Source organism: Centruroides vittatus, unplaced genomic scaffold (assembly GCF_030686945.1).
Source record: "Centruroides vittatus isolate TY-2023 unplaced genomic scaffold, ASM3068694v2 contig_1832, whole genome shotgun sequence".
Taxonomy (NCBI): domain Eukaryota; kingdom Metazoa; phylum Arthropoda; class Arachnida; order Scorpiones; family Buthidae; genus Centruroides; species Centruroides vittatus.
The window spans coordinates 1,347,291-1,360,837 of record NW_027121128.1 but is presented as its reverse complement, the minus strand read 5'-3'; the positions used below and the strand labels follow the sequence as shown (position 1 = coordinate 1,360,837).

The window sequence follows — 13,547 nt, the reverse complement described above, 5'->3', positions numbered from 1 at the left end:
GAAACAAAAATAAAAAATTGATTTTCTATTAACACCTATTTTCTGATTATTAATAAATCTTTTATTTGGGATCAGTTAATAAATTTTGATTTTCACAAAATCAGAAAAATGTATGATAAAAAACTTGGAAAATCTGATGTTAATTCTCTAAAGTAATTACTTAAAATGTAGATTTTAAAATTAAGTCTTAATAATCTAATCTAGAATTTAAAAATTTATTGTAATTTTTAGAATAAGTTGAAATTTTTCCGAGAAATTCAGACTAACAGAAAAAGGCATTTCATTATTCTTTTTTTTAAAGGAAATTCTCAGTTCTTCATTTATAATTATAGTTATAAAATAAATTTCAAAATCTTGTCAGAACAATTTGTATAGATAAGTCATTAATATAAAGTTTTTTTTTATTTGATAGAATTTTATCTATTAATCAAATAATAATAATAATAATAATAATAATAACCACAAGACATGCCAAATTTTCTTACTCAGGGCATCACCTACATGAAACCTAAAAACAACAATACCACAGACCCCACACAATACAGACCAATTACATGTCTCTCAACACTGTACAAATTATTGACATCCTGTATCACAAACAAAATATACAAACACATTGAAGAACACGACATTCTAACAGAACAACAAAAAGGTTGCCGTAGAAATCACAAGGGATGCAAAGAACAGTTACTCATAGATTCAGTCATTCTACGGCAAGCACACAAACAACACAGAAACATACACATGGCTTATATAGACTACAGAAAAGCATTCGACAGTGTTCCACACAGTTGGCTGCTACATATTCTACACATGTACAAAATACATCCATCACTCATTACATTCTTTCAAAACACTATGCAGCACTGGAGAACAACACTACATCTCAGGGTTAGTAACACTTCCATACAAACAAACCAAATTTTTATTAGGCGAGGAATTTTTCAAGGAGATTCCTTGAGTCCTCTCTCGTTCTGCTTAGCCCTGAACCCATTATCCAACATGTTAAACAACACGCAATATGGTTACAATATCAGACACGAAAAAACAACACAGTTTACACTGTCACATCTCATGTACATGGATGACATAAAACTTTATGCATCCACACAAAAACAACTTCATCAACTCCTACAAATCACACATTCATACACCAAGGACATACAAATGGAATTTGGCCTAGATAAATGCAAAACACTTCACATAGAAAAAGGAATCCTGAAGAAAGAAGATTTTGCACTTGGAAATGGAGACATTATTGAATCCATGGAAGAGGGCGAGTTCTACAAGTATTTAGGATTCCAACAGGCCAAACTAACAGAACATACACAAATAAAGCAAAGATTAATTAAAGAATACCAAAGTAGGTTAAATGCTATTCTCAGAACACAATTAAATGCAAAACACACAGTTAAAGCAATAAACACATATGTCATCCCAGTACTCACATATTCTTTTGGAGTTATACATTGGACTCACACTGATCTTGAGCAACTCCAAAGGAAAACAAGAACAACACTTATTAAGCATAAACAACATCATCCTAAATCTGCCACAGAAAGATTAACCCTTCCACGTAAAGATGGCGGACATGGCCTGATTGACATAGTTAACCTTCACTACAAACAAATACAGTCACTGCGAGAGTTTTTCTACAAAAAACAAGAAACATCACAATTACATAAAGCAGTAACTCTAGCAGACTCGAATAACACACCATTAAACTTACACTCACATCATATGGACACAACACAACATATAAAAAGCGTAGACACCATTAAGCAATCGTGGGCTCGAAAGGCACTCCATGGCAGGCATCCTTACGATCTGGCCCAGGATTTTGTTGACAAAACTGCGTCAAACAGCTGGTTAGCTCGGGGATGCCTCTTTGGGGAGACGGAAGGATTCATGATTGCCATACAGGATCAGGTCATAAACACTAAAAACTACAGAAAACACATACTCAAAGATGCAACACTCACAAATGACACATGCAGAAAATGTCACATCATGCCAGAAACTATACAACACATCACCTCTGGTTGCAAGCTTTTGGCACAGACAGATTATTTACACAGACATAACCAAGTAGCAAATATAATACACCAAGAGCTTGCAAAGAAACACAAATTAGTAGACATCCACGAACCATACTACAAATACATTCCACAGACAGTATTGGAAAACAACACGCACAAAATGTACTACGACAGAGCCATAATCACAGATAAAACAATTTACCACAACAGACCAGACATCACACTCATTGACAAACACAATAAAATCACATACATTATAGACATATCCATTCCAAACACTCACAATATACAAAACGCATGCACTGAAAAAATTAGCAAGTACACAGAACTCGCCCAGGAAATAAGGCATCTGTGGAGGATGGATAGGGTGCTTATTGTACCTGTTGTTCTCTCCTCTACAGGTGTCATACCACACACACTACACAAAAGCCTGGGCACATTAGAATTGAATAGAAACACATATATCACTCTACAGAAGGCCACTATATTGAATACATGTCATATTGTGAGAAAATTCCTGAATACAGACACACACACTGATACACTTCTTTAATTTCTGTTTTGGTTACTATGCCTTGACTTTGGTCCGGCATAGTACTTAGCCACCGGTGTTAACCGAGTATATTTCACTTAACCCAACATAATAATAATAATAATAATAATAATAATAAAAGAAATATTATTGATTTACTTTTTCTTGGAGGAAAAAATGTTAACATTTTTTATTATTTTAGGTTATGGTTTTTGTTCATGCCAGGAATGCTACTGTTCGGACAGCAACGGTTCTTAAAGATATAGCTCAACAGAAAAATCAGTTATATTTATTTCAAGCTGAACAAAATGTGCAATATTTTGCTGCAGACAAGCAGGTAATTTATTAAAATGAATACTTATGTATTTTTAAAATGTAAAAATATTAACATTAATACTGATCTAGAATATATTTTTATATTAAACATTAAAAATGTTAGTAATCTGTTCTATGGAATGAATTAAGCAATAAATGAAACACATTACAAAACTTTCAATTTTGATATAATGTATTGTCTACATCGGGGGGGTGGCAAACTTATGGCTTGCATGCCTAAAGTGGCACATAAGGAGAAATCATTTCGCACGTAATGTATCGTACATTTTCGATTCAATTTGGTTTATTACCTGATCATCCTTTTTTAAACAGCTTTTTTACATTTATTGTAATTAAAGCATATTCATTTAATTTATTTAAATATCGCTATTTGAAGTGTAAAACTTTGGCACGCATAAACATCTTTAAAGCTAAGTTTGCTTACTCTAAATGGCATGCAGGCTCAAAAAAGGTTAACCACCCCTGGTTTGTATAATAATATATTTTTTTACAGAAAGGTGAATAAAACAAAATTATAGTTCCATTTTTCTGATTATTTTGATTAGTTGTCAAGCAAATAAAATAACATTAATTTTTTGCTTGAAGTATGGAATTTTTTATTTTTTAATAAATAAAATATAAAATTGAGTTTTAACTCTGTAATTCTTTATTATCAGGTGAAGTAAGTATTTTAAATAGCCAAACAAATTATTTATGTCAATCTAAAATGCATATGTAGAAGAGAAAATTGATTAATAAATTGTACATTGTTAAACCAATGGATATTTGTTTGGCTGTTTGAAATACTACATCTGATAATAAAGGATTATAGAGTTATAACTCATAAGAATACATCTACGCTATAACAAAGGATATAAAATCTAGTAATTGGAAAGACTTTCAAATTGATGATGAAATTTAAGTTAATAGTTTAATGAAACAATATAAAGTTCAGTTTTGCATAAGTATTTGAATTTCTTAAATAAAAATGAAATCAAATAATGAAAGTGATCAATAATTTTACTTTTAATTGCTAACTTTCAATAGTAATTAATAATTTTATTTTCAATTAAAGTAATAGTTTAAAAGGGTTATACTCATGATCTGAATACTTAAGCTACAAATATAGAAGAGAAAGAAAAACGCTTGTAAAATAATTTAAGTTGTTAATGTTTTTTCCTAAAACTGTCTACATATGATCAGATCACAAACTGAAATTTTGAATTTTTAGACTGTTTTGAACAACACTTTATTGAATATTTCATTTTTCTGTTTTGTTTAGGTTTATGCTGTTTTTAAAAGCAACATAAAAAATTGACATTTAATTGAATGCTTTAAAGAAATATTGTTCAACGATATAATTTTCTACAACATACATTAAATTTGATAGAATTCATCATCTGTTGTAAAATAAGAAATATAAGAACAGTTTACTAAATAAATTTTGTTTCAGTGAGTAAGAGAAAAGCCTTTATCTATATAATTTTTATTTTTTGAATAATAATAAATGAAACATTATTTAAAAAAATAAAGATTGTAATCTATAAGATTATTTAATTTAAGAGGTAAAACTGTTAAATTCAGGAAACCAAAAATTATTTTTTATTCAGTAACATTTTCAGTCATTTTATAACCTTCTTCAGCTTGCAGAGAGTATAAATGATGTGATATAGAAGACAAATTTAAATTTGATTTTTTAAGTTTACAATAATTTATTACATATTAGAATGAAAATACAGAATATAGATTTTTATGATATTTACTATGGTTTTTACTTAATGTCTTTTAAGTCACTGTAAACTCTGTTATTGACTATCTTTTGAATTTATTTTAGATTTCAGATTGAAGATGTTTAGTTTTTTTATATAAAGGTTTAAATTAATGAAATAATAATTACATAAAAAATTATATAGTCAGCATTGTATGATATTAATATTTTAATGTAAGTTATAAAATTTAATTATATATATGTTCAAATGAATTATTAAAATCTAAAATCTTTGAAATGTTTTTCAATTGCAGCTAAGTAAATCTAGGAATAAACAGTTGTATGAATTGTTTCATTATGGATTTTCCATTCATCATGCTGGGATGTTAAGAACTGACAGGAATTTAGTTGAGAAATTTTTTCATGATGGTTTAATCAAAGTCTTAGTATGCACTTCTACTCTTGCTTGGGGTGTGAATCTACCTGCTCATACAGTTATAATAAGGGTAAATAAAAAGATTATTTTAATAAGTAAATTTTTATTTAAAAATATTTAATTATATTTGTATTCTGAAAGATGTTTGATCAGATATTCATAGCTATGACAGTAATTAGTCATCCTAATAATTGACTGGTTATTATTTTATTTTTTATTTTTAATAAAACACATTTAATTTTACTACATTATTGGAGTAAAATTGGAGTAATATTTTATATAAAAAATCTAAAAATATGAAAGGACTAGCTGTTACTTGCGACTTTGCCTGCGTGGATTTTGCAAGCAAACACCATTTATATTCAGTATTTCAACAACCATAGTAATTGTTATATAACATGTACTGCTGAGAATCAAATGAACTGTTTTCGATTTCATCAATTTTTTGGAATGTTTGAAATTGTTCTATAATTGAACCAATATGCAATAACAAATTCAAATTTAAAATGGTTTGAACATTTGGTTAAAAAATCGAAATATATAAAAATATTTATAACAATGTTGAAATGTTATCAATTTAATACACCTAAGTACTCAATGAAGACTAAACATAGTTGAAAACAAAAAATCCCATCTAAAATAGTACAGTAGTAGCCGTTTTTCATGTTAAGCCTTAATGCTCTCTCTCTCCTCCCCATGGGGAAGTTTCGAAAAATCCCTTCTTAGTGTGCGTTTTCATGACATACCCTAACTGTGTACCAAATTTCACCTCTTTAGGTTCAGCGGTTTGCTCTGGGCGATGATGAGTCAATCAGTCAGGACAAGTAATTTTATATATTTAGATATATAATTAAAACTATTTCATCAAAATTTTTATAACTGGAAAACATTTAATTGCAAAATTTCTGACAATTCAGTCAATAAATAATAAATTCAATGTATTCTATCAACTTCATTTTATTACTAAATATATATTCTACCATTAAAATATTACTCTCTTCCTTGTCAAAAATTATTCAAAATGTTGCAATTAAAATAATAACCATTTAAAAATTCAATGGTTCTTTTATTTGCTTAAAACAATATAAATTATATATATATTTTTTATTTGTTTTTAGGGTACAGAGATTTATGATTCAAAACATGGTCAATTTGTAGATCTAGATATTTTGGATGTAATGCAAATATTCGGAAGAGCTGGAAGACCACAATTTGATAAATATGGAGAAGGAACTATTATAACATCTTATGATAAATTGAATCATTATCTTTCTCTTCTTACTAGTCAGTTGCCAATAGAAAGTAAATTTAATGAAAATCTTGCCAATAATTTAAATGCAGAGGTAAGGAAAATTGTCATCTGATAATTAATAGTAGTACATAATAGTTCTGATAATATAAATATTTATATTTATGTTTTAAATTAATAGAGATTTAAAACAAGTAGATATCTTTATACTTGTCTTTAAATTTGCATTCATTTTCAAGTAAGTATTATTTGCTAACATCATTAATATATATCACCAAAAAAATAATTACATAGGAAAGAAATGCTGCATTTCGAACAAATAACAGAAATATTAAAAATATAAAAATCATGTGTCATAGTACTAAAAAGTTGATTTTACATTGTTATTGTATTGGTAGTATGTAATTCTTTAGTTTTTTTACATTTGTTCTAAAACTTACGGATACTTATATTGAAAATGTAAATGATACAGACGTGTATATATACAAGCCTGAAGAATATCATTATTAATTTATTAAATTCTGGATTATTTGAGCTGTATTTTGGCTATAAAATAATTATTGAAACATATCAATTTGTTAAAAGATATGCTTCCATCAGAATATTCTGGAAGAAAAGATCAACACTGAACAGGACTCCAACCTATGACTTCTGCATTAATGATTACACTGTTGGGATATCTATTCGATCTTTGACCTGTCTTAAATTAATAAGCCTGAAAATGAAAAGTGGACAAAGATCTAGATAGTGTAACTGACAACACATTTGCATGGTAAGCATAAGTTGCAGGTTTGAGTTCTGCTATGGGTTGATCTTTTCTTTTAGAGTATTCTAAATGATTAAATTTAATTCAAAAATGAATGTAGTTATTAAGATGGCAGCTTAATTAGAACTAGAGGTAGACAGTAATTATTTTGTATCCAAAATGTAAATGGAAAGTAATCAAGCATGTAATGATTTGATTTCATAAATTAATTTAAGATTTGTGTATTTACATGGAGTAGATGATTGAACAAAAGAAATTTTGATGCAAGATCAGAAAGATGCAAATGACAATGCATTAATAGAAATTATTAGAAAAATATTGAATATTAACTTTTATTTTTTGATATCATTATCTTAAGTAGTATTATTATTATGAGAAATGGACATGGAAACAAATGACAAATAATGAAATATAGTGTCCAAATATGCAATGTTTTAAAAATTATACCTACTTTGGAAAGGATGATAAATTATTTTTATAATTTTGTTGATTACCCTCATTTAAATTAAAACAAACAAAAACAAAATCAGGAAATGATGTGAACAAAATGGTAAAAACAGGATGAAAAAATGAAAATTCATAAATAGATAAACAAAGAAAGTATGCATAAACAAAAAATATAATACAAAAACACAACAAAGAGGCAAAAAACACACACCCACAAACAAACAATGTGTTTTATTAATTCTCATACAGAGAAAAAATTAAAGCAAAGAAGATGTAAATTTATATTTTAAAAAATAAATTTGAAGAAAAAGTCTGTCGCAAAAAGGAACCACCATATATTCACTTTTAGTGCTCCGGAGTACAAACTTTTGATGATTGACCTTTTTTTGTAGGCTATTTGGTCGTCAAAATTAAAACATCATTTAAAAACACAGAAAAAATATCCAATTAAAAATACAAATTTAAAAATTGGAACTGGTGATATTACAGACATTTTTCCTTTCATCCTTACCACTTGGGGATGTTAGAGCTTTATATCTACTGGAAAATAGGCACTGGTAAATGTAGATTTTTCGCTGCTCCCTGCTGACGAATCTTTGCAAAAATTTCAATTGTAGAATTCCATCGGATGGCAGTTATGTAAAAATAAATTTGAAGACAAAGCTTGTCCAAAAAAGAAATCACCATTTGTATTCAGGAACACTAAAAGTGAATAAATGGTGGTTCCTTTTTTGGACAGGCTTTGTCTTCAAATTTATTTTTACATAATTGTCATCTGACAGAATTCTACAATTGAAATTTATATTTTACAAATAAAGTAGAATGGAAACATTTTCTGTTTCCATTCTACTTTATTTGGAATCTTAAACATTTGTGATTGCATTATTTACATGAATTGACTATATTAATATCTGTTTTATAGCAGTTTACAAAAGTAAAGAGCTTGTAGCATTGGATAATATATATTTTTGTTAACTATAGCATTTAATCTTAATCAAGAAAATTATAAGAAATATAAAACAAAATACATGTGTATGTTATATATGTAATATTAAATTAATATATAAGATATTTAAATTTTTAATGTATTTTAAGAAATTTATTTATGGATTCCTAGTTTATTTCTTGAGTTAATTATATTATTTTTAATTCTTAATATTTTCAAAAATCTGTATTGAGAAAACATCCATTTAGTTTTAAAACAACAAAAAAATTGTTTTAATTCTCTATAAATTAATGTTTTAAATATTAAATTTTCTAACATAAATTGTCAATTTTATTTAAAAATTATGTAAATTTAATGAATTATTAATAATTTTTTGAACTTCAAAGATTAAGACCTCAATAATTTGGGTTGAATATTACATTATCAAGTTATTTATATTCAAATAATTATTTTGCAGATAGCATTAGGAACAGTTTCAAATATTCAAGAAGGAGTGGAATGGCTGATGTATACTTATTTCTACATTAGAATGAGGCGCAATCCACAAGTATATGGATTAAAATATGGAGCCGAAAAGGTAAGTAAATATCTTTTATTTTGTATGATGTTATTAATCTGTAATTTTCATGTTATAAAATTCAGAATTCAATACAATAAGAACATTAGACATGCTTGAGGATATCATTTGTAAAATATTTATTATTCATTTTTCTATTAATTATTATTAATTTTTAATCTAAGTAGCAGAAAAATTTTCATATCTAAAATAGTGTCTAAGCTTAAATATTCATAATAGAATAGTTGATACGTAAGATCAGACAATTAGAAAAAAGCCACTGAAAAATGTGAATCACTGCAAGTTGATGGCAAATACTGTTACTTTAAATTTGTCTGAATTCAAAATAATGGAATGTTCCTTATAAGTGAATTCAAAAATATAATATTTTTTTCAAAAGTAGATTTTCAACAGTTTATTACAAAACAGATTATAATAAGTATTTTCTTGAAATTTTTAAGTTATATATATATTTTACAAGTCAAATTTAAGCTAATTAAATATTAATATATGAAATGTTGAATTATATATATAGATAAAAGCTTATGCAACATACATTTTAATAATGTAAAAAGTTTTTTAAAAGATATGTAGTGATATTTGATAGTCATTTTGCATATATTAAAACATTAAAGATGGGTAAAAATGTAAAAAAAGATAAGAATTTTAATATGAAATTATCAGAATGATTTAGAACTATCAACATAGTACATATCTACATAACTGATTCTGATGTTAAAATTATAAATAGAAACTTTTATTTACCTGTTTTGTAATATTCTGAAAATCTACAATAAGCTTAAATTTTAAATATTTTAAATTTTATTTTGAATTAATAAGCCTTACATAAAATTTTATATGGTAACTATAAAGAAATTTTATAAAATGTAAATTTCTTTCATCTGTAGTTAAAACAGTATTTTCTTACAAAATATCATTGGTCATTTCTTTGTGTAATTTAAACATAAATGAAGGAATATATTTTTTGTTGATGTGGTATGCCTTGTAAGCATCAATTTCATCTAAAAATTCTTTCCATTAATATTAATTGGAACTGATCAATTATACTAAAAAACATTCCATAAGTATTCACTTCATAAAATATTAGAAAAGAACAGTTGGTGTCAAAATAATTTTTAAAAATATTGAATGAGACAGAATATCAGTATACTTTATCAGATGTTTTTAATACATATTATGCATGGGTAATGAGTTCATTTATGCATTACATTGCATTAATTAATATTGAATGTAAAACATTATTTTATTTTGATTTCATAATGGTCTTATAAAGCTTCTCAAAGGAAATTTTCTACTTGTGGGAAAAATGAATATGTTATAGATGATTATGATTCAGTTAATGATTAATTTATATACCAAAATTAATAAAATAGAGTCTTCTTTTTAACCATTATTTTATTAACACTAAAATGTTTACAATTAACAGATATTAAAAATTTAAGGTCCATTACATTTGAATATAAATTTTATACATTTTAATAAATTTGATGTGTTAAAAATATTTTTTTATTCAATTAAAAAATGTATGAAATAAATTATGTTCTTTTTATAAAATTTGAAATATTATTATGATCAGAAATATTTAAACAATTTAAAAAATAAAATTTAAATATTTGTTTAATTTTTTTAGACTGATCCATATCTTCACAATCATTTAACCGAATTGATTGAAAAATGTGCCATGGAATTAGATAAAACTAGAATGATACGTTTTGATAGGACATCAGGATGTTTAAGTTCAACAGATATGGGTAGAACTGCAAGCCATTTTTATATCAAATATGACACTATAATGTTGTTCAATGAACATTTGAAACCAGCTATGACAGAAGAAGAAGTTTTAGCATTAATATCAGAAGCACATGAATTTGATCAATTAAAGGTAAATCTTTTTATTATTATTTAAACTGAATTATTACTATTATTTTTATTGTGTGTGTGCACACAATGTAACCAGATGCATACATATATGTATTCACAAAGTATGTTGTAAAATTCTGTAAGATGATTTTTTTTGAAATTTAAAAAAACAGAAGCAATAGGAACAACATACATGTATATGGTACAAACATTAATAATAATGATGTATATATCATACTTGTTTATGATAAGTCATTCTATAAATAATTTCTTTAAATCATCTTATTTTTTTAACAATTGATTATTTGGCAATTTTTTAATATTACTGATTCACCTGTTTTAGGGCATATATAATGAAATTATTTGATGAATCAATTTCTTTTTATTTTTGCTTTGTCTTTGTGAAGTGTATTGTCATTAATATTATAGAAAATATTTTGAAAGTGTTCTTAGGGCTGCTTAAATAATAGTTTTTCTAATGTATTTGTCAGCAGATGTATTTCTTATATACTAATACAATATATTTTGGATGATTCATTGCTTCTATTTTTAAATAAATGATTTACACATATGTTACATATTTTTTCTCTCATTTCTTTTACATTAATCAAGCATAATTTGTGTGGTTGTGAAAATATTGTAATAATAATAAATTAATAATTAAAACACAAAATAATTATTTAAATTTTGACAAATTTCTTGCAAAAATGCTGAAAATAAATGTTTTTGATTTATATATGTCTATTGTTGTTAACTTTTATAGAATAAAAATAAAATTGTAAATGATGTAAGAATTTAAATCAGAAGTGAGGATTCTTTCATAAGAGAGATATTATGAGGCCACATGTTGTATAGTTGACTGTGTATAAATTTGATGCATGTATATTCAATATACATGCATCAAAAATATGCATAAATTATAACAACACATCAAATAAATTGTCTTTTTGCATTAAGAGCTTTTATAAACATAAATATACAAGCAAATACTTTTTATGATATATTATTGTTGTCAGGCAAGAACATAGAGGAATAATAACTTTTGAAATTAAGAGAACATAAATTTTATGTTCTCTTAATTTCAAAAGTTAATTTTTATCAACAAAAATTTTTCTTTGTTATTTTTGTAATTTGATGTGAAGAGTACATATAAATAGTTTATTTGATCGCAGGGTCGGCACCTCCTTGGCACCTTGTGAGGACTGACACCACATGGAGGCAGATGGAAATGATCAGAAGAAGTACACTCCACAAATTAACATTCACCAAAAATACTTGTTTATTGATAGATATTATTTACAAGTTCTATGAGATATTGTTTACAAGTTTATGATCATTTCAGAAGCTTAGCACAATAGCTAAAAAGTATTTTAGATGCTTAGCACAATAGCTAAAAAGTATTTTAGATGCTTAGCACAATTGCTAAAGGGAGAGGTATATAGAGAGATAAACCTAAATCTAATGCGACCCTGACCAAGAGAGAGAGCTCACAGTAAGTTTGTGAGATGATAAATACCTTAAAACTTTGGTGAGTCCTGGTCGTATTGATGCACAAATCGAGGAAAGGTCGGCAATTCAGTTCGAAGGGTAATCCCTTTTTTCTCATCTTCTTGGGTGGCAGCGAGTGGCGATGGCTGAAATGGCGGTTCAGAACACAAACAAGTCAATGATAACTGGATGATGGCAAACTCCTCTGTCGCAGACCCATTGGACCTTCTCTTATATTTGGGGGGTCCTCCCTCTAGCAACTCTTGTCCTTTTATTGGTAAAATCGTCCTCTGTGTCCATTGGTGATTTTTGCATTTGATTCCTGGTGACACATTCGATGTGTCATCTTCAACAAGGAAATAAGTCCATGGGAAATAGTTTTAGTTGATTTTTTTTTTTTCTTTTCGTAAAATTTTTGAATAAAAAATTTTTTGTCAAGTCTGACCTCTCACATCCATATTTAAATTGAATTTAGATTAATGTCTTTATCAAAAAGAATAGCAAACATGTATTCATGACTCAAAATTTGTGATAGCAAAATTAAACTTTGTACCATTGCAATCAGGCTGAACTAAAAATCACAAAGTTCTGCAGATTTTTCACCTCTGACTTAGATAATATAATCAAAATAAGTTAGTTTAATATTTTTGACTCATTTCAGATTTTAAATGATATTATTTGTGAAAATTTCAAACATACTGATAAGGTGTTTTATAAGAATGTTCATTAAGAAAGAAAAGGAAATTATGAATAATAAACATTCAAACCAGTGAAGTGTTGAGGACAAACAAAAATAAATAAATTGTGGGGCTTATCTTTATATAAATACCAAGAAGCTTTCCATAATTTCTTTATTTTTTGTTCATTCCAAAATGAAACAAAATTGAGTTCTAAAATTTTATTAAACTTTAAATTCTCTAAACTGTATAACTATTAGATTCTTGAAAGTAATTGTTATACAGTTAAACTTCTCTAACTCAAACATCTATAACTTGAATATTTCTTTAACTCAAAGAAAACAAAGCACTTGGTCTCAATGGAACAGCATAGGGATTTAATGTCTCCAGCTTGAATTTTAACTCCAATTTTCTTCAAGTCGAAGGTTTTTGTGGTCCTCGACACTGATTTATGTTACTTTCAACATCCTCAATTTGAATTTTAATATTTATTCTATCCAAAATGAT

General features: G+C 26.5%; 1 protein-coding gene across 4 annotated transcripts in view; it reads left to right on the top strand.

The window, feature by feature from the left end:
* Nucleotides 1–13,547, top strand: part of obe (obelus) — a 145,682-nt gene that overhangs the window by 100,503 nt on the left and 31,632 nt on the right. For all 4 annotated transcript variants that reach the window (XM_067264279.1, XM_067264281.1, XM_067264278.1 and 1 more), the window contains 5 exons: nucleotides 2,774–2,908; nucleotides 4,909–5,100; nucleotides 6,149–6,373; nucleotides 8,896–9,015; nucleotides 10,646–10,897. In XM_067264279.1, coding sequence (XP_067120380.1) covers nucleotides 2,774–2,908; nucleotides 4,909–5,100; nucleotides 6,149–6,373; nucleotides 8,896–9,015; nucleotides 10,646–10,897 — 924 coding nt within the window. The remainder of the gene's footprint in view (nucleotides 1–2,773; nucleotides 2,909–4,908; nucleotides 5,101–6,148; nucleotides 6,374–8,895; nucleotides 9,016–10,645; nucleotides 10,898–13,547) is intronic.